The following is a 20001-nucleotide window of genomic DNA, read 5'->3' as shown; positions in this document are numbered from 1 at the left end:
TTAAGACAAATAATTTATCAAAATCTGAGTAAGAAACTAAACTACAGAAACATCTTTGGACTTAAACTTACATGATTCTTGCATCGTTATTTTAATCTAAAAAAAGATGATTAAATTTTAGACCTAATATGAACGGCTTCCTTCTGGGTTTAAGACATACAGTTTTTTATATTATTATTATTCACAGTTATAAACATGTAACAGTTTTCATACCATCAATGGTTTAAGACACTTTAGATCAGCTGGAAGATTCTAACTTTTTAGTTTGGTTGTTCTCGGTCCCGTAAATATATTCCTTCTTCTTCTTCATTTCCTCGGTTGACATTTCTCTATGATCTATGAAACACAAAACATTTATTAATAACATCATCTGATTGTTTGATTTCCCAAAGTTACATTATTATTATGATGGCTTGAATAAAAACAGCATTCAGTTTTTCTCAAACTCTCATTTTAGTTTTTATAAATAAAATTATCATCAATCAACAAAAAATAAATAAAGTAAAGCATTAAAGTTTTGACTTTTTCTAAAATTATTTGTCTCATTTGTTTCCAGATGTTTTTTGACAAAAATAAAACAAACCAGAAACCAAAGCATATTACAATAAAATGTAAACATGGTCATATTAAACTGAATATTTAATGTATATTCAGATGTCAGATTAAAAGAATATAACTTTAATGAAGGCAGAAGAAATGTCTCTCATTAAGCTCTAATTATAATCTTAAACATAATTTATTAGCTATCAGCTTCTCTGTTGAAGAAAACACAACAAAGAAGAGAAAATCTGAGTTTTGTGCAGTAAATAATAGTTTAATTTGTAGCATTTTATGAATGAATGTTGTTGTTTTCTGGCTGTTTCTCTTTAGTGCGTCTGGATCCACAGGTTGGACCCTCTGGTCTAAACCTTCATATCCTGTTCAGGTCAGTGGAATACTGGTGAGCCATGATGAACCCAGTCAGGTCACCAGTTCATTGCTGCTACATCAATGATCTAATATCTAGTCAGTCACATTCAGTCACTAACAAGGAAGTTCAGCTTCCTGGTTTGATGCTCAGCTGTGATGTTCAGTGACTGCAGCAACACAAACACATTCATTCATCTATATGAAGTAACTGCTTAGTTTATCACTGAGCAGGAAAATAAAACAGGAAATATTCAACATAAGTTATTAATTTGGAATTGATCCATTTCCACATGTATGGAGATGGTCATTAATTCACCAAAATCCTGCATGACTTAGAAAGACAATGACTGACTTACTTGGTTCACTTCTGCAGCAACGTACAACACAGAATATCATGATGATGATGAGTGCTGCTAGAACAGCCCCACCAACAAAAGTACCAACAATAACTCCAGCATCAGGTACTGTGACAAAAAAGAAAAACGTGTTTTTAACAATCCGCTTTTGAATATTTTGAATTAGATTTTGCATTTTGTTTTATTAATGAGATCAAAGTTGTGAATCAACAGTCACCTCATCATTCAGGTGTCACAGTTACTGCATCACACACACACACACCACACACACACACACACACACACACACACACACACACAGGTCTTCAGGTTTTATCTGCCCAGCTGAACATCAACATGTTATAACAGGAAAAGCCTGAAGATGAATATTCAACCCAATGAGCCTCAATGGCTGCAGGTAACAAAGAAAGTCTGAAACTGAGTCAGAGGGCCAGTAACCACTGACTTACGCTTGTACTTTATTGATCCCTTGGGAAGACTCCCTCAGGAAATTGAAGTTACTAGCAGCTCACAGAAAATAGTAACACAGTAAACAAAATACTAAAAAACAGATTAAATACAGATACACACTAAATGTACGTCGCCAAAACCTAAATTAAACAAGAAATAAACAAGGAAAAAATATAAATAAATACAGCACAAAAGGAAATATAAAAATTTGACAATCGACCAGTAATATGGTATTGCACTATATGGTTTGGTCAAATAAGTATGTAGACATTTACAGAAAAGTACAAGGGATCACTACTCCTTCTTCCCTCTGTCTTAACCTCACTGGTTACCTAGTTAAACATATTTACCTCTAGTATCAGTCGAGTCGCGTTGCGCTGCATTTTCATCTGTTGAATAATCACATTAAGAGTTATAGACATTAATATATTTATCTAGTTTGTCTTAAATGATCTTAATTTTACATAACTCACCAAGTTTTAGAGTAACGTTTCCCTTCTTGACTTGTCTTTCCAGTTTGGGAACAAAGCAAATATAACTCCCTTCATCCTCCTTGGTTACTTTGGTCAATTTGAGGGAAATGTTGCCTTTTTCAAACTCATCAGGGAACATGAAGGTTCGGTTATTGTACTTTGGATCTGAAGCTCTATCATCTTTAGTTTGGCTGCGATGCACATGGATTATTTCACCCTTGAATCTCCATTCGATTGTAAATGTGGTCAAATAATATGGAGGCTCCAGATGACATGGCAGAATGACGTCGTCTCCAACCTTTGCATGAATCAAATCATGACCAATAACCTTCACTGGAACTGGAAGAATAAACAAAGATTTTAATAAATCAACACTAATATTCCTGTTTGTTGTTCAGATAACATTTATACTTATTCTCCTGTAGGATCTTTACAATTGTGAAAAAAATTTAACTATCCCATTAATAGAGGTATTTCAAAATAAATGTGTTTTTTTGTTTATAAAAGTAAATCTACTAATTATTTATTTACCTCTGTAAAATTACCGATGTTTAACTCATGAAAAATAAAACCAGACATTTTACTGGAGAAAATAGTCAGGACTCCCTTTAACAGTCTTTTAGTTGATTTGGTTTTACTATATTGAAAACTCACCAAACTTGGCAGATGCATCAAACCTTCAGGAAATTTACATATTTTATGATTGTCACAAAAATCCCAACAGAAACGGTGCAAGAGCGCCACCTAATGTTGCTGCTTTCAATATGTTCAGAAACCCATGACTTGGTCAAGAGTCGAGGTGATTTCCAGTAACATTGTGATCTTAATTTATTTTATTCTTTGCTGAAGAAATCCAGCTACTTCTAATTGTTATGTCTGTAGAGAAACTGTCTGTCCATGGGGGGAAACTTTGCATCAGTTCAGGACATGAATGAATATCATCAGATTCAGATTATAATAACTGCAGCAGGTCACTAAACCAAACCAGCCTGGACTGGAGGCTCTGATGCACAGCAGGTTTTGATGCCACTACATTTTATTTGTTGGGAAACATTGAATGAAATGTATCATCTGCTGTTTATTGTCTTCCAGCTGAGCATTTGGTTGTGGAGCGATGGGAACCGTTTCGTCTCCTCAGACTGGTTTTCTGGAGAGCCTGATAATCATGGAGGCAACCAGCACTGATTACAGATGAACTATTCAGGTACAGGAAAATATCACAGCAGTTTGTCTTTCAGCTGGTCAGATGATGACTCATGGGGAAAACTAATTTACTGTGCATGTGAACTTTATCTGAACTTGAATTGTTTTGGTAGCAGTTTCCAAAAACATAATTTTAGTTTTGTCCCATATAGTGATAATTTGTTATTGTCAAACCTTTTCTTTAATTTACTGATTTCTATGGAAAGAAGTTATAAGTTTTCACCAGACTAGAATATTTGTGTCGTCAGCAAATAACACAAATTTAACACATTAGATACTTTACTTCTGTTGTTTATATACGAATTAAATAAAACTGGTCTCAGTACTGACCCTTGAGGTTCTCCACACAACAAAGTATTTCTGGACTGGACTTCAATTGTTGGTTACTCTCACTAGACCTGGTCCAATAGTAACGGGTCCAAACTCTCATAATGCTTCAGTTTTAGCACAAACCATAGATTTAGATGTTAGCATCTGTTTAGGAATATTAAAATTTGATTGTTTTGGGAGTTTGAATAGCAACACTATTAAATTTGATTGAAATATTTCACAATGGAAAAAAAAATAAAAATTTACACTGTTTAACATTTCAATTTACTTTGTAAAAATGCATAAATATCTTTATTTTATTGCGGCTAAATCTGATTCTATGAGTTTTATGCTACAATCTTTGTGTGTCTCACAAAATAGTCAGAAATTATCACTGATTTATTTTAAGCCTGGCCAACTAACCTCTTCCTCCTCTCCCAGATAGTGGAGGAAAAACAGCCACATAAAGTAAAGTGGGCCATTGCTGCGAGTTCCCCTCCCTGTGAGAGACTCGGACCGTGGTGATCATGGCCCTGAGAAGCTCTGGTCGTCGTCCTTTATTTACATTTCTAACATTTATGCACTCAAAGCTCAATCACAGCAGCTTCACTGTAGAGGAGGAGCTGAAGCCAAGAGCAAGGAAAAGGTATGAGCAGCACATACAAGATGGTGATTGTCAGCACTAACAGCCTTCTCCTGACTCTGGTTGGTTGAGTTTTATTTGCTTACAGATGAACATAAAAGTGCTGCATGTTTTGCTCTCAGCAGAAAATCCACTGAACCCTTTACTTTCATCATCCTGTGGGAATGTGTTGTTACATCAGTCCAGTCCTTTACATGGCCGTACTCAGGATGAATCTAAAGGGGCCAGTGGCCCCATAGACTGGAACTGGCCCAAGTATTGAAGATACTAAATATGTTTCTACTGATGATATAAGCTGGCACAGAAACTGTAGATAATTTATCCCTTATACCAATTTAACTTTTACCTTCACAGTTTCACTTTGATAATGAAATAAAATTAAGATGTTGCCCTTTTGGCTTCAGAAGAATTATGATAGAATCAGTTTTCATCTATTAGATCAGTTGAATTCACAACTCTATGCTGAGGTCGACCTTCTGACCTCTAGAGCTTAGAGACATGATCAAACATGAGCTTTAATAAAGAGAAGCTAAAACATTTCACTAATAAATAGTTTAATTTATGCTCAATAAAGACATAAAAAGTTAAAAGAAAGTAAAATAAACCCCAAATAACTCACCAGAAACGCTGAGTCGACATCCTGCCTTGTTGGATCCATCTTCAGTTTTCACGTCACACAGATACAGACCAGAGTCTTCAGTCCTCAGTCTGGACACATGGAGTCTGATTCGTCCTTCTCTGAGGACGTCTTTGTTGCTCTGGACTCGTCCTGAAAACTGATCATCCTGAGACTCTGGAATCTCAACTCCTTCATGAACCTGATAGAGAACTAAGACTCCATGATCCGTGTTCACTTCACAGGAGATGAACAGATTCTTCCAGGTTCCCTGAGTCTTGGTGGTGAAGGTCCACTCCAGAGTGATGTTCTGCTTCTCCTCTGCCTGATAGCTGCTCTGTGTCACATTCACTACAAATGTTGCTGCTGAGGAGACAGAGAGGGAAAGAGAGGAGCAGACACACTGAGAACTGGAACATGGGAGTCTTTCAGCTCCATCTAGAGAGCTTTCTGTCACAAAGACAAGATGGAGACTGACCACAGAGACATGAGCTGAGGATGAGGAGCAGCAGGATGCTGGACATCATCTTCATCCTGAAGAGGAAGAGGAGGAGAGACAGCACAACATCAGGAACATCTGGAACAATACAAGGAACAATTGGACTCATAGCAACTCAGTCTGACCTTTGACCTCAGCTTCTTCACATTGAAACTCTTGAAATTTCTGGTTCTAATCTGTTTTGAATACGTTATGGTAAAGTCAGTATAAAAATAGACAGTGATACTGCCACCTGGTGGCCATAAATAAACACAGCAGTGTTTCTGAAGATATTGATGGAAAACCCGCACTATGTGCGTCTGATTAGCCGCAGTTGTGAAAAAAGTGGGATAACTTTGCTGAAACACTTTGTTTGAGCCTTCACGGTGTCCGTAGTTCTCTAGAAGCCAGTAGTGATGGACCAGACAACAGAAACCTCGGCACATGCGCAGAGCGAACAAGATGAAACCCCGAGTCGGTGTGTTAGGAAAACCACGTGACCAATACATTTCCTGTGTTGTTTGGTGTCATGTTCATGTTCACCACAAGAGGGAGACACGTGTCGACATGTTTGTGAGTTTTGCTGAAGGAGAAACTTTGTGTTAGTTTTTGGCTCTTATTTGTTCTCAATAAAAACATGAGAACGTTCAGTTTGTCTCCAGTCTTTATTGAATTCACTAGTTAATCTGAACAAAAGGCAACATTTCCCACCTTCTAAACAAAACCAATCAATCACTTTGTAGCTTTTCCCATCCGCAGATCAACGTTTAATCCTTATTGATTATTGGCTTCATTTATCTGCAGAACATTTAAATTAAACTCAGTTCCACCTGCAGCAAAGCTCTACCAGTGAATGACAAAAATGTTATTTTTCAGTTAATTGTCTCTCTGAACAAAAACCTTCAGACTAAAAAGAAAGAAGTTTGATCATCTTCATCAGAAGTCTTCATCACCCGAGTCCGCTGATCAGTTTGAGGAAGAAAACAAGAAGTAGATCTATGATCATGTTCTAGTATTTAAGCTCTATGCTGCATTTAGAAACAGGCTGCAGGTTTGATCAGAGCCAGGATGATTGTCTGTTGTAGAAACTTTTCTGTTTTCCTGCTGAGTTATTGATGCTCCTCAATGAAACACGTCACACTGAAAAACTGAGACAACAAATGAAATAAATCAGACATACCAGAATCTCCGAGACATGAACTCCACCCATCTGCTGCAGTCCAGAGATCTGACTGCAAGTAACAGGATAAACTGGAATAAGAACGATGATGCATTTAAGGACGCCTCGGACAGACTGATTTAATGAGAAACACACAGACTGAACTTCTTACTGCAGTTTTTAAGAATATGCTTGATGAGATGCATCTGATATTCACAATGAAACTTTTTATTTTCGCTTGCATATTTTTGTTGTTGTTGTTATAATCAGTTTAATTTGTCCCCTAATAAATTCAACGTCCGAGGTTACCTGAACGCATGATTCATTTCTCCCGCTCTCTGGACTTCCTGGTCTGTTTCCTGCTGTCAGAAACATTTTGGCCCTTTTCGCTCAAACGGGTCTTAAACCGGAAACAACTTTCAGGTACAGCAGATATTTTTACACTGAAACAACAACAATCCTGCAGGATCGTACTGCAGATTCTGCACAGTTTGCTGCCTCCTCTGATTGTTACCTTCAGATATTCACATCTTCCTCACTTTGCAGGAAGTCAAACTGTAAAGAAAATAATAATAATAGCAGCTCAGTTCTGTTCTGGTTCAGCAGCTCTCATTTCATCTGACAGGTTATATTAGGTTTCCAACAGATTTTATTTAATTCTCTCTTTCTTTATTTTTAATTGATTCCACATTAATTCTACATTATTCCTTCCAAACATTATAAACTTTATTATTCAGGTTTAGTGAGAATTTATTTCTGTTAAATTTCAGTTCTAGTTTGGATTGTTGAATTTCTGATCACATCAACATTTAAACTGTTTTCAACAATAATTTCCGTATATTGATATTTTGTTACTGAGCTAATAAAATATTAAACTTTTCTTGTTTCTTTGTTTTCAGTGTTTTTCAAACTTTTCCCTCATTTGGATCTTTATCTTTAAAGTTAAATAAATAAACAGGAAGTAGAAACATAGAATTTGATAAAACATGTTCAATTAATTCATTAAAATCCATTAAAACCAGAAATGTTACTAAACTATTTCATGTTGTTTCCTGTAAACTGAAGTGAAGATCAGTGAGTGAAGCATCAGGATGAAGCTGCTGATCAGCTGATCAGATCAATATTCAATAATCACGTCTTAAAGCTGTCAGAAATAAACACATTTCATTAAAGGAAACATTTCTAAAACATTTCTGAACCAGATGTTGGTTTAATCAACTGACTGAAGCAGCTTGAAGTAAAGAAACACATTGTCTGGTTCATCTGTGGAAATCTTGTATGAAAAGTGCATTAATGAGTGAATGTTTACGGTGATCAGGCTGATCAGATGGCAGATATTATGGCTGTATGAATAATTAATATTTATATGATGCTATTAGTGATTTTCAACATCTGAAAATCCTCATCAGAATAAATACATCAGATGAAGATCTTTTATCTTGGTAACAATCTCCATGAGCTGATTCAGCATTTTAATAACAGAACAGATCAATGATTATCTAAGATCTTGAAAAGTACAATGAATGACATCCATCTATTTTCTGACATGCTTGTCCCTAGTGGAGTTCTGGTGCCTCTCCACTAGGGGTCAGGTGGTGTCACCCCAGACAGATTGCCCATCCGTCGCAGGGCAACTCAGAGACAAACAGGACAAACAACCATGATGCAGAACCCACACAGTCACAGGGAGAACATGCAAACTCCATGCAGAAGATCTGGAATTGAACCCAGGACCTTCTTACTGCATGGCAACAGTGCAAATAAATATCCATTCTGCATATTGGCACAAGAATCAGGAGGTAAAGATTACTCTTTGTCAATTTTAGGGGATTTTGTCTGTGATCCAACATAGAACTGGATCAGTAATTTAGCAACAATGCAATGATTAGAGTGACGGATCAACCATCAGAGGAGTTGGATCAGAGGAGCTTCCTCTTCTTCTCATGTCTTCTCTGTGATCCTGAACTTGAGATCTTCCTGTTGGGGACACAGAACAGTCAGTCAGACAAACAGTCAGACAAACAGTCAGACAAACAAGAGAGCCAGAAAGTAAAGCAACCTTTCACTTTGAGACCGACTGTTTTCACTCTCCAGATAGTCCTGCTGTCGAATATGCATTTATAGTCTCCACTGTCTGCCTCTGTGGGTTGCTTCAGAGTCAGGCTGAGGTCTCCAGAATCCAGCAGGTCTTCATTCATCATGGTTCTGCTTCTGAAGAACTGGGCCTGTTCTTCAGGCTTGTCAGAACCGTTTATGTTTATGGACCATCTTGTCCAAAAAACTCCATTCCACATGGGAATCTCCCGGCAGCTGGCGTGTCGTCCTGAATGGCAGCAGGACAGACTCCGCCCCCTCTACCACCTCCACCTGGCAGACTGAAAGAACAACAAGGATCAACATGAGCTGTGCAAAACGTTGCAACTCATCTTTAAAATGTTGTTGAATGATTTCAAACTCCAGGAAGAGGAACCAGATCAGATCAGAGGTAACAGAAAAGTTCTGCAGAGTTCTGATGGTATTGTGATATTTGGCCCATGTGCTGCTGCTGCTGCCAGCTGCTTTTCTCACTTTTATATTTCTGGGTCTAAAGGGAAAAACTGCCAAAACCTCAGTGATTGTAGTTAATGGGTCTGTAGAGCATTTCACATAAATCTTTAACATCAACACAAAAGAAGAACTTCATGGCATCACAGTCGCACCGTTTTCTTAACAGATTATATCCACAGAATCCACACAGTTCATTTCTGTTACATCAACACAGCTGATCTGTTCTGTTCTGTTAAAGGAACCGACTGCATTTAATAGCATAAAGAATAAACCACTAACCTTTGACAATGAGCTCTACTTGTTTCTCCACCAGGACGTTTCCATTGCTGCTGTAGACTCTGCAGGTGTAGGTGCTGCTGTCTCCATCTGTTGGTATTTCAAAGTGAGGCTGAGCTCTCCAGTCTGCAGCAGGTCCTCATTCACACTTGTTCTGGCTCTGTAGAACCGATCCTGTTCTTCTGGCTGATCAGAGCCGTCTTTAAACAGATGCACCTTCCTGTATCTGTCCATCAGCTCCACTGTAGCGTCTCTAGGTAGGCGCACTATGGTTTTGCAGGGTAGTAGAGCAGTTTCCACCCCTGAATCTGCCTCCACCAGGCGAACTGAAGAACATAAGCAAATGTGACGTACAAGTCAAGTCTATTTGTTCTGCAATTTTCAGAACATTACATTTAGTCAAATACCATCATCAAAACCATCAATAAACATCAAGTATGATGCTCAATCTTCCAGTTGTTATGAAACAAAAGTAACTAAACAGGTGGGTTTTTAGCCCTGACTTAAAGGATCTCAGTATTTCAGCTGTTTTGCAGTTTCCTGGAAGTTTGTTCCAGCTTTGTGCTGCATAGAAGCTGAATGTTGCTTTTTCATGTTTGGATGCAGAACAGACCAGAACCAGAGGACCTGAGTCCATCACTATTACAGGTTTCTGGCCTGATTGCTGGTTTTTAGTTGTTTTTAGTTGCACTAACTGAAGCTGTGCATTTACTCTATATGGTTCCTCTCTAGGTCCAAAGATAATAAATTCAGTTTGGTTTCTGTTCAGCTGGAGAAAGTTGTGGCACATCCACACATCTATTTGTTCAGGGATTGGATGGAGAGCAGCTGCAGCTCCAATGTCAGACAGACAGAAGGTTTGGTTGGGGACAAGCTATCAGCCAGCAGGGGGCGCTGTGAGTATAAAACGAGGCTCCTTCTCCTGCCTCTTCCTGCTCTGACTTGGTGACACTTCAGATGAGTTTTGTTTGTTTGGTCAACAATATTTATTATCTATTTTATTTAACCAGGTGAACCTGCTGAGATCTAGATCTCATTTTCTAGAGGAACCTGAGCAGAAATCTGCAACTCACAGCAACCTGGAGACAAAGTCAAACTAATTCATACATTTGTACTAATTAATACATTTCCACTAATTAAAACAAATATTAACCCATTTAAAAGACTACAAGTCCCATCAGGTCCTTGTTCTCTGGCTGAATATCATCTGGACTGAGTTCATCCAACCTCTGGAAGGAAATCATGGAAACTTTCTCTGATTAGTTGAGATGTGAAGATTGAATCCTCTGACATTTAAAGCTGCTGGTTTCAATGTTTTGGTGACAGCAGATCAACAATAACATGAAACCAAATCCTGACAGAGGAGAGACTGAAGGAAGAAACCACAGAACCAGACGGACGGATCTCCTGTCATCTAAAGTCCAACAGTCTGACAGAACCAGGTTCTGGTTCCTCCTGACGCCCCAGAGACTCTGATCTCTACCAGAACCAGAACGATAAAAACAAAGAAACTGTTTTGACAGGAGACGCTCTGACATAAACTGTCTTTGAGCTTCATTTTGATCTGTGGAATATTTTCACACAATGTTCTTTATGCTAAAAGGATCAGCAAAGGTCGGCCATGTTTGCTGCTTCATAGTCATTTGATTGGATCATTTTTTATTTCTGCTTTAGCTGCTCAGCGCTCAAAACACAATCAGCTCATCAGATTTTATGGACACATTTAGTAAGAGAGTTTTTCTACCAATTGTCTAGAAATGTATTTATATCTACAGGTTTCAGCATATAGAAGATAACTTCTTCTTTCTGAATGCCAAACCTCTGGTACAGATTAAATCACCATCTCTTGTTTATGCTGAAAAAATAAAATGTAGAATTTAAAACCAAACATTTCTGGTGTTTTATGTTCTACTGAGTTTCTTCAACCTTAAAATCCTTTAAGTCGTTATTTGATGACAATTGGTGCTGAATAAATAAACTGAATTTAATTAAACAGATCACGTTTTACAGCAGTATTTTGATTTTTAAAAAGTTTCTACTGAATTTGTTTCATAATTGGAATAAAAATATAAGAAACAAGATTAATATTCCAGGACTTCTTGATAATCCAGAAAGATATTCTCCTTTCTCAGGACTCAAATCTCTGAGTGACCAGAAAAAGTCAAAGAGGAAAACTGTCACACTTGACCCACATGCAGAAACACAAAGAGGAGATGGAAAATGAATCAGCTAAATAAAGTATATTTTTTCTAACATAAATATTTGGTGTAATGTGTCTTGGAGCCTCTGGATAAAGATCGTCTTTGTGCTCAAAGGAGGGAAGAGGAGATGGAAGTGGAATGTAGAACTGAAACAAACTAATTCAGGAACGAGTTTACTGGACGAGGTGAGAGGCATCCGCCGGAGGAAACTGAGGTTCGGGTGCTGGAGCCTGTGAAGCCCACAGGAGGAGAGTCCGGTCCGGGGTTCGATGGCTGGAGGATTCGATGGCTGTAGGATTCGATGGCTGGAGGATTCGATGGCTGGAGGATTCGATGGCTGTAGGATTCGATGGCTGGAGGATTCGATGGCTGGAGGATTCGATGGCTGTAGGGTTCGATGGCTGGAGGGTTCGATGGCTGGAGGGTTCGATGGCTGGAGGGTTCGATGGCTGGAGGATTCGATGGCTGGAGGGTTCGATAGCTGGAGGGTTCGATGGCTGGAGGGTTCGATGGCTGGAGGGTTCGATAGCTGGAGGGTTCGATGGCTGGAGGATTCTCTGCGATCACAGGTGGGAGAATAGTCGGAGGGCAGGCAGGTAGTCAGATGACCGGTCAGGTGAGGAGCTGTTCTCTGCCAGCTGCAGGTGGTTTTCCATCTTCAGCGGAGGTTCTTGGGTTCGGATCAGAATGCAGGTTACACAAGCGGTGCTTCTCCATGGCACCACGAGAGGAATACCTGAATAAAGATAGATTCAGGTCACTGGGAATACAGATGTAAACACACTGGAGAACCGGCTGCACGCTTCTCTTATGCTGGCGATGATGATGATGCCATCATGGACCCTCCAACAGAACGCAACCTCATGGCTCCTCCTGGTGGAAAAGGTTGGACCTCGTTGAACCTGGTGGAATACAGGTGGACTAGTAATACAGGTGGACTAGTAATACAGGTGGACTAGTAATACAGGTAGAATATTAACAACATTTTACCAGAGCGCACTAGTCCCACGTGTTGACTGATGGGACTAGTGCGCTCTGATCAGGGTTCTGGTTCCAGGAATGTTGTTTTGACAACATTGCATTGCATCACATTATCAAGACGCATTAAAACAAACATTTATCTTGGCTTTTTTCTATTCTTCCTCTTTCTATTTTCTATTCCTGAAGGATAAGTCCTTTTTCTGAGACATTGTGTTGCTAACTTAACTTCTGACTAGAGCTTTGGACCTTTGGATGCACATTGCACAGCAGCTCGTTACTGCAAAGCGTGCGGTACCTAATCCGGCCACAAGGGGACGCAAGAACATTTTTTTTTTCATTTTATCAATAAAATACACATTGTCAAATGTGAATTATTGTAAAAAAATCAGTTCATAATGAAATGGTGTGTTTTTTATATTAAAATGACAAAATTACTCCTAAATAAAACATTTATCTGATCCACAATTTTTTTAAAAATAGATAAATATTCTGTAACTGTTACTGATGATGTGACTCAGTTTAATTCATGAAGCTGAAACAAAAAAACAAAAAACAGTTTGTGCCCCAGGGTGAGACATAACTGTTCATGTTGGCTGTGGAGGAGGGAGCGACAAATTTGGTAAAAACTGTTGATACGAACATCCTGAATGTTGTACGAACACGTCATGGGGAGCTTATCTCCACTGGAATGGAGAGAATGTATCTTTACAGGGGGGAGAGATCGGAGCATAGAAAAACTTTGGCAATCTCTGTTGTAACCTGAGTAGCTTAACCTGGGGGAAATAATAAGAGGACCCATTCAACCGGTTCTGTTGGGTTTTTCCTTTGAATAAGAAGAACGTTTTAGGTTTGAGTGCGACTCCGTTCACAGCCAACATGAACATTCATGTCTGACCCTGAGGCACAAACTTAACTATCAACTTGACTGCAGATGTTTTTGTTTGAGCTTGAAAAATATAACTGAGTTTTATGATGAGTGTGAAAGAGGAACAGAACATTTCTCTATTTCACAAAAATAGAGGATCAGATAAATGTCTTATTGATTGATGCAGCAGCCATGCTGGATTTTTACATTGACTTCTGTAATTCTTTTTTCATTTTGTTTTTCATTCAGTTTAATTTTATCTTGTTAAATATTCTCCTTAATTGGCTACAGCATTCTTTTGTTTTCTATTATTATTAAAATTTTATGTGTTTTATTTCTATTTTTTGTATCAGTTAAATTTTACATGACTAATTGAAGATTTTTCATTTTTATTTCAGTCTTTTTTGTTTCACTGCATGAAGTTTTTTGCATTAATAATCCATCAGCTCTTATTCTCCCTTATTTGGATGATTTCTGCAATAGTTTTGCTACAAATGTTCTTGCAGTGAAAAATGAAGATCCATCTGAAAATAAGATCAAGTCCTCAAACGGTTACAGCTGTTTGTATTGTCTCCTAAGTAATCAGACAGTTGACAAATGCTTTAAGTTTAAAGATAAGCCACATCAAGATAAATTGAACTTCATTAAGGAAAAGGGAATGTGTTTTGGCTGATTAAAGGTGGGTCACATAAGCAGAGAATGCAGAGGTCGCTTGGTCTGTTCTGTTTGTCACCAGCAGCATCCCAGTGTCCTGCACATCGACAAGGAGAGTTCAGAGGATTTCTCCAGACGTCCACAGAATCCTCTGAGTACCACAATACCTGTGGTCATGAAAGAGTCTTTCATGAAGATAATTCAAACCTTTCTATTGTTGCAGTTCAAGTCAGGAGTCTAACAACCAACATCACTGTGCAGACGTATGTGTTTCTGGACCCGGGCAGCACAGGAACAATCTGCACTGAAAGTTTGGCCTGGAAGCTGAAACTGAAAGGTAAAAGAACAAGCATCCAGCTGCAAACAATGGGACATAAAGACACTGTGAGTACAAACATCATCTCTGGACTTCAAGTAGCAACACTTAATAAAGATGATTTCATTGACCTTCCAGATGTCATGACACAGAAACTAATGCCTGTTTCAAAGCCTCAAGCTCCACAACAGGAGGACATCGAGAAGTGGCCGTACCTGCAACTGATGTTTATCAGTGATGTGTTGCTAATCCTACTGCAGCATCTATTCAGTCATATTATTCATGGTTTATGTCATCAGCATCTTATTTATGATATTTGGTCACTAGGAGAGTAAGAAACAAAAGTCACTGCTGAAGAAGTTGGTTGTTCACAGAACTTTGTATTAAATTATATTGTAAATGAGTTTCCATTAAACTTAGTGCCACAGGCTGATCACCTCCATGTCACGATGCATTGATGCAGTAATTCAAGAAAGACAAAGTTCAGCCAAATACTGAAGGCATAGAAATTTACAAACTTTACTGAAGCTGACATTTGAGCTCAACATATCTGTTTTTGGCCCAGTTAAATATTCATATTTCCTCAGATCCTGGATTTTAGAGTTTCTTTGCATGAATGTCAGAGTTATAAAAATTTCCAAAAATAAAAACTGCTGTAATTATTTCACTCTGTGTAGCAAATGTCTATAAAATGAGAGTTTACTTTCTGAGATTACTGGCAAGAAATATTGAACTTTTATTCCATATTCTAGTTTTTGTGCAAGCTGAATAAATATAGAATAAATTATGGATGAATTGATTCATAATTTGTTGGTTTAGTAATAATCAGATTGAATTGATCTTTATGTTTCTAGATTTTCACACAGTAAATCATTAATCAATCAATAAGTAAAAAATTATGATAAATTATTTTCTACCAAAATCTTCTGCAAATAAAATGTTGAATTTATATGACTGTTTAGTTTTTCAGGATTAAATTATTTATCAGTAAAATATGAATCAGAATAGAGCTGAGCTGTTATTATTATATTATTCACAGGTTGTTCGATTTCCTGTAATCTGAATAACTCAAAGTAACAAGAAGTTTCTGAACAAAAACCTGCAGAACAAAAAGCATCAACCAAGATCAAACTGTTCAGTCTGAAGAGAGACTGAATCAAAGTTTTCCTGCTGTAACAAAAGAGAAACTGATGAGCTGTTTGACTTTCTCACACCATGAATGAGGAAAATCTGATGAACATTAAAATGAAAATAATTTTAGAGATAAATTGTTCATGAAGACAGAACTGCAGAACTGAATCTTGCATGCAAACTTTATGTCACATATCTAATATCAGGCATTAAGTTTGTGACATTTAGTTTACAGACTAAAAATAACAACCGGTTACTAAAAGTAACAACTGGTTCAGTGAAGTTGCATAAAGTGTTACTGAATAGTTTCCCAGCATCTGAACAACGATGTGTCATGTTGTTATGGTGTTTCACAATATGCAGAAGTAAAATATGAACCTGCTCTGTAAAACAGCCAAAGTGGCTTTACAGCAATAAATTCCTCTTGTTCTCCACAAAGTCCTGATCTCAGTCCTATATTCATCCTACCAACATAATCTCATATTTACTCCAATAATTTCTTCCTCATTCTTTAGAAACACTTTGCAGCTTTTCAACTTTCTGTCTCCCTGAAAACACAGATCTGTCTCAACAAAGCTCAGAAACAGAAAATCTTCAATAAAATGTTTTTATCCTTTTAGTTTCTGACCTTAAATCAACATTTTAATCCTGCAGCTCAGCTCTGTTTCATCTTCAGTACTAATGCAACAATCTGTAGGAAGTTAACATTAAATAGAAGAATATTTATGATCTGCTCTTTTGTTTTTATATCGATCACTTGGATGATGTGATGATTTTGAGGAGAGAAAAACATCAGAATGTGAAGCAAAATAAACCTTAAAGTTCAGCTTCTATTTATAACTGGAGGAGGAATGAGTCACTGTACAACAGTGAAAACAAACAAGATAGAAATGTAAATCTTTGCAGACTGCAGGTAGCGGCATTTGCAGGGAGAACCAGTTTGTTTGTTTTTATTCCTACTGAAGAAAATAAAAAATCCTTGAGTTTGATTCAGTGAAGGTGTAGAAAACATTTGCCACGTTACAAGAAGCCTGCAGTTCATCCTGTCATAATGATAAATAATGATAAATCTCATAATGATAAATGAAAACAAGCTCAATCTTTTCTATTTGCATCATTTACTGTTTTCTTCTTTTCTCTCTAAAAACTGAATGACTAAACTCTTCAGTTGGTGTTTTGGTCTCAACCTTTTTTGAAGGACAAGTTTGTTTATAAAGACTTTATAATTTATTTATTTATTTATTGTTTCTGTAATTTTGTGTATTTATCTTGAATGTCTTATTCATTATCATGAAGGCCTGCCTGGAGGTCATGTGATCATCATATAAAGAGGAAAAAACTTTACAAAACTGTTGTTGCATTTCTTGTGGCTCCACCTGTGAATAAAGTTGCACTAATTACACTTTCATTCAGAAGTTAACAATCTAACTGGCTCCAAGTTTCAGGTTTAGAGTTTATTGTTGAAGTTCTTTGATATATTTTTTTATTTAGTTTCTCATTAACTTGTTAATTTAATCTGTAGATCTTGAGAAAAAGAAAATGTTTGCATTAGAATATTTAATTAAAGTTCTGGAAACATTAACAATATAAAAACATTTTGATGAAGGTCTGAGAACAAATTAGGATTAATTTACAACATTAAACATTATAAACATCATCTGATAAAGTGATTTATGCTGAGTAACAAAATGCATTAATGCATTAATAATGAATTTTAATATTTAGATTAAGAAAGACACAAAACATATGTTCTCTGCTACTGGTAAAAATAATAAATCTGTTGTTTTTGGTTGAATCAACAACAGAAAAATGTGTAAAAGAAACAATTTCAGTGCTGACATCATCTGATATTAATTTATCAGAAATAAAATATTAAATTGGGTTATGCAAGTGATGATCCAATATATAAATTTAAAAAATGAGAATTACATTTTTTATAACCAAACATGTCACAAAGTTTGAATTAAAAAAAGTCAGATTTCAGATCGTGTAAGAAAAATTGTTATAATCCCTATAATCCCAAATCCATTGAAGTTGGATTGTTGTGTAAAACATAAAAACAGAATCTAATGATTGGCAAATCCTCATCAACCTTTGCTAAGTTTAATAAACTATGAATATATTTAATGTCTCAATGGATAAAAGTTATTGTGTTTAGTTGGAGTTTTAACTAAATAATAAATTATTTGAATTTCTTTCTTAGACAGGAACCCAGTTCCTCCATTATTATTATTATTATCATCATCATCACATCATCATCATCATCATCATCATCATCATCATCATCATCATCATCATCATCATCATCATCATCATCATCATCATCGTCACAGTTCTGATTACAGACACTCTCAGTGAGTGCCGGTTGGAGACATCCTCAAAGGAAGGGATCCAAGTGGAAAACCATTTGGACCAACTCACATCCTTATTGTGGAGGGCTTTCTGCTTTACACCTATCAGCCTTTGATTGACGTGTTTAACCAGCGTTACTTTATGTCCATCCCCTACGAAGAATGCAAAAAGAGGAGGTCCTCGAGGAACTACAAGGTGCCTGACCCACCTGGCCTGTTCGACGGCCACGTCTGGCCCATGTATGAGAAACACACACAAATGATGTTTGGCCTTTGGTATAAAAGACATGAAGTCAGTCAGTGATTGGATGAAACCATAACACTGGTGAATAATTTCAGAGTCACTAACTGGTTGCTGCTGCAGAATGAGTGAAATATTCAGTATGATAATAAAATTAGGGTGAATTGTTCAAACACATCGATTCACATGAGCAGCAGTTTGTTTTTAATTACATTAAAATAGCAGAACAGTCAACAAAAATGAAGCATGAATCTGGTTTAATTATCTAACTGAGGATTTATGTTGACAGTAAAACTAATTTAGTTAAAAACTAAAAACAATAACAGGCCATTAACCAATTAGCTATAAAATACTAACTCCTGGCTTTTTCAAGTAGAGATCAGGCTGATATGTTGGTGATAAATAATCACTTTATGATCTTAATGATCTTAAGGATCAATAAACAGGATTATAATGAAACAAATATTCCTGTCAAACCTTCACCGGTCTGTCATCACACAGGGAATCATCATCACTGTGCTCTGATGTTCATCAAGCTCTGTGTGACCCAAACAGACACTGTTCAGAAATGTTGGTTCAGTTTGTCACACATTGTCTGTCTGAGGACAGGGATCATCCACTGATGTTTATAGTGATGTGTTGCTGCAGATTCCTGCAGAGTTACACCATCACACTGACTGTATGATGATAAAATCTGTTCTAGGAGAAATAAAGAGTAATAGAGTCAAAGTGTCTCAGTGTTTGAGAAAGAGACATTTGGATCCTCCATTTGTTTCTGAAAGTTGGTTTTCAGGTTAAACTGTTTTCTACATGTGACCTGATGCGTCTCTGAGACGTTTCTGCTGTTAGAGACTGAGAAACATGATGGAGATGAAACTGAAACATTTTTCATCTTATTTGCTCCAACATTCTTAGCAAAGCATCAACTTTAACAATGTTAACATGATTTTTCACCTGCCATCATTTCATAGCAGCTTCTGAAGGAGAAACTTCAGCTCATTTATCATTGAATAAAATACTCAGTGAAATTAAAACATGTTTTACTTTGAATGATCAGATCAGAGGCTCTGACTGGAAAAGTCAGAATGAGGATCTTTAGAGTTTTGAAAGTTGAACTGAACAGAGAAAGAATCAAATAATGTTTATAAATGAATGTTGTCTTTGTAACAAACTGCTGCAGGTGAATCAGCATGTTTGATATTTATTTCCTGTTAACTCAGGAAGTTTCCTTTGCAAAAAACACATCATGCTTTTGTCAAAGGGACATGCATGACCTTGGAGCAGGTTCAAATACTTTTGAGCAGATTCTTGTGTCAAGTTTCCTGTTTCATACCTTGTAGACCAAGAAAAACATTCCAGGGTGTTGAATGAGTCATAACAATGAAGGAATTTTACCTAAACTTCAGTTATTATCTTTTATCTGTGTTCATTCTAATTTATGTACTTATATTTTATCTTAGTAAATATTATTCTCTCCAATGCACAACAGCATTATTTAGTTTTGCATTATTAATACAATTTTATATGTTTCATCTCTATTTATTTACATCAGTTAAAGTTTAAAGATTTTTCATTTTTATGTCGGTCTTTTGTGTTTCACTGCATGAAGTTTTCATGTATTAATAATCAGTTTACTATTATTCTCCCTATTTACATGATTTCTGTTTATTGATTTGAATCTTCTAAACCTGTTTGCATCATTAACTGGTTATTGGTCATAATATTAGAGCAAAAGTTTATTAATTCTGATTAATTTTCATTTCTGACATCTGAGCTTTAATCATGTTTATCTTCAGTGGTTCATACTAAAGTTCAGAGACAAAGTGAAAATCTGCTTTAGTG

The 20001-nt window shown here is 36.7% G+C and overlaps 2 protein-coding genes across 3 annotated transcripts in view; both read right to left on the bottom strand.

Annotated features, from left to right (window-relative positions):
• Positions 1-328: 328 nt before the first annotated feature.
• Positions 329-20001, bottom strand: part of LOC129356137 (V-set and immunoglobulin domain-containing protein 1-like) — a gene marked incomplete at its 3' end in the record, with an annotated part of 37119 nt that continues 17446 nt past the window's right edge. Inside the window, exons 4-6 of the mRNA XM_055025739.1 lie at positions 2066-2104; positions 1266-1373; positions 329-336 (exon numbers count right to left, since the gene is read on the bottom strand). Of these exons, the coding sequence (XP_054881714.1) occupies positions 329-336; positions 1266-1373; positions 2066-2104 (155 nt within the window). The remainder of the gene's footprint in view (positions 337-1265; positions 1374-2065; positions 2105-20001) is intronic.
• LOC129356116 (CD276 antigen-like) lies at positions 2119-6674 on the bottom strand. 2 transcript variants are annotated; one of them, XM_055025725.1, is made up of 4 exons: positions 6618-6674; positions 5438-5493; positions 4963-5325; positions 2119-2527 (listed from the first exon to the last, which is right to left on the bottom strand). In XM_055025725.1, exons 1-4 carry the CDS (start codon positions 6632-6634, stop codon positions 2160-2162), a joined length of 804 nt encoding a protein of 267 aa, XP_054881700.1. In that variant the 5' UTR covers positions 6635-6674; the 3' UTR covers positions 2119-2159. The 2 variants fall into 2 exon arrangements, with proteins under 2 accessions (XP_054881700.1, XP_054881702.1); XM_055025727.1 differs by having other exon boundaries at positions 4963-5322.

Source organism: Poeciliopsis prolifica, unplaced genomic scaffold (genome assembly GCF_027474105.1).
Source record: "Poeciliopsis prolifica strain line A6 unplaced genomic scaffold, Auburn_PproV2 SCAFFOLD157, whole genome shotgun sequence".
In the NCBI taxonomy this organism is placed as follows: domain Eukaryota; kingdom Metazoa; phylum Chordata; class Actinopteri; order Cyprinodontiformes; family Poeciliidae; genus Poeciliopsis; species Poeciliopsis prolifica.
Note: the sequence above shows the minus strand (reverse complement) of the source record. Positions and strands in the feature narration are given on the sequence as shown.

What these genes read in the sequence shown, in the direction of transcription:
- LOC129356116 (XM_055025725.1), bottom strand. An exon ending in CCTCAGCTCATGTCTCTGTG is followed by an intron (nt 5,326 to 5,437) that starts GTCAGTCTCCAT and finishes CTGTCTCCTCAG; the next exon opens with CAGCAACATTTGTAGTGAAT. An exon ending in ATGTCGACTCAGCGTTTCTG is followed by an intron (nt 2,528 to 4,962) that starts GTGAGTTATTTG and finishes TTATTCTTCCAG; the next exon opens with TTCCAGTGAAGGTTATTGGT.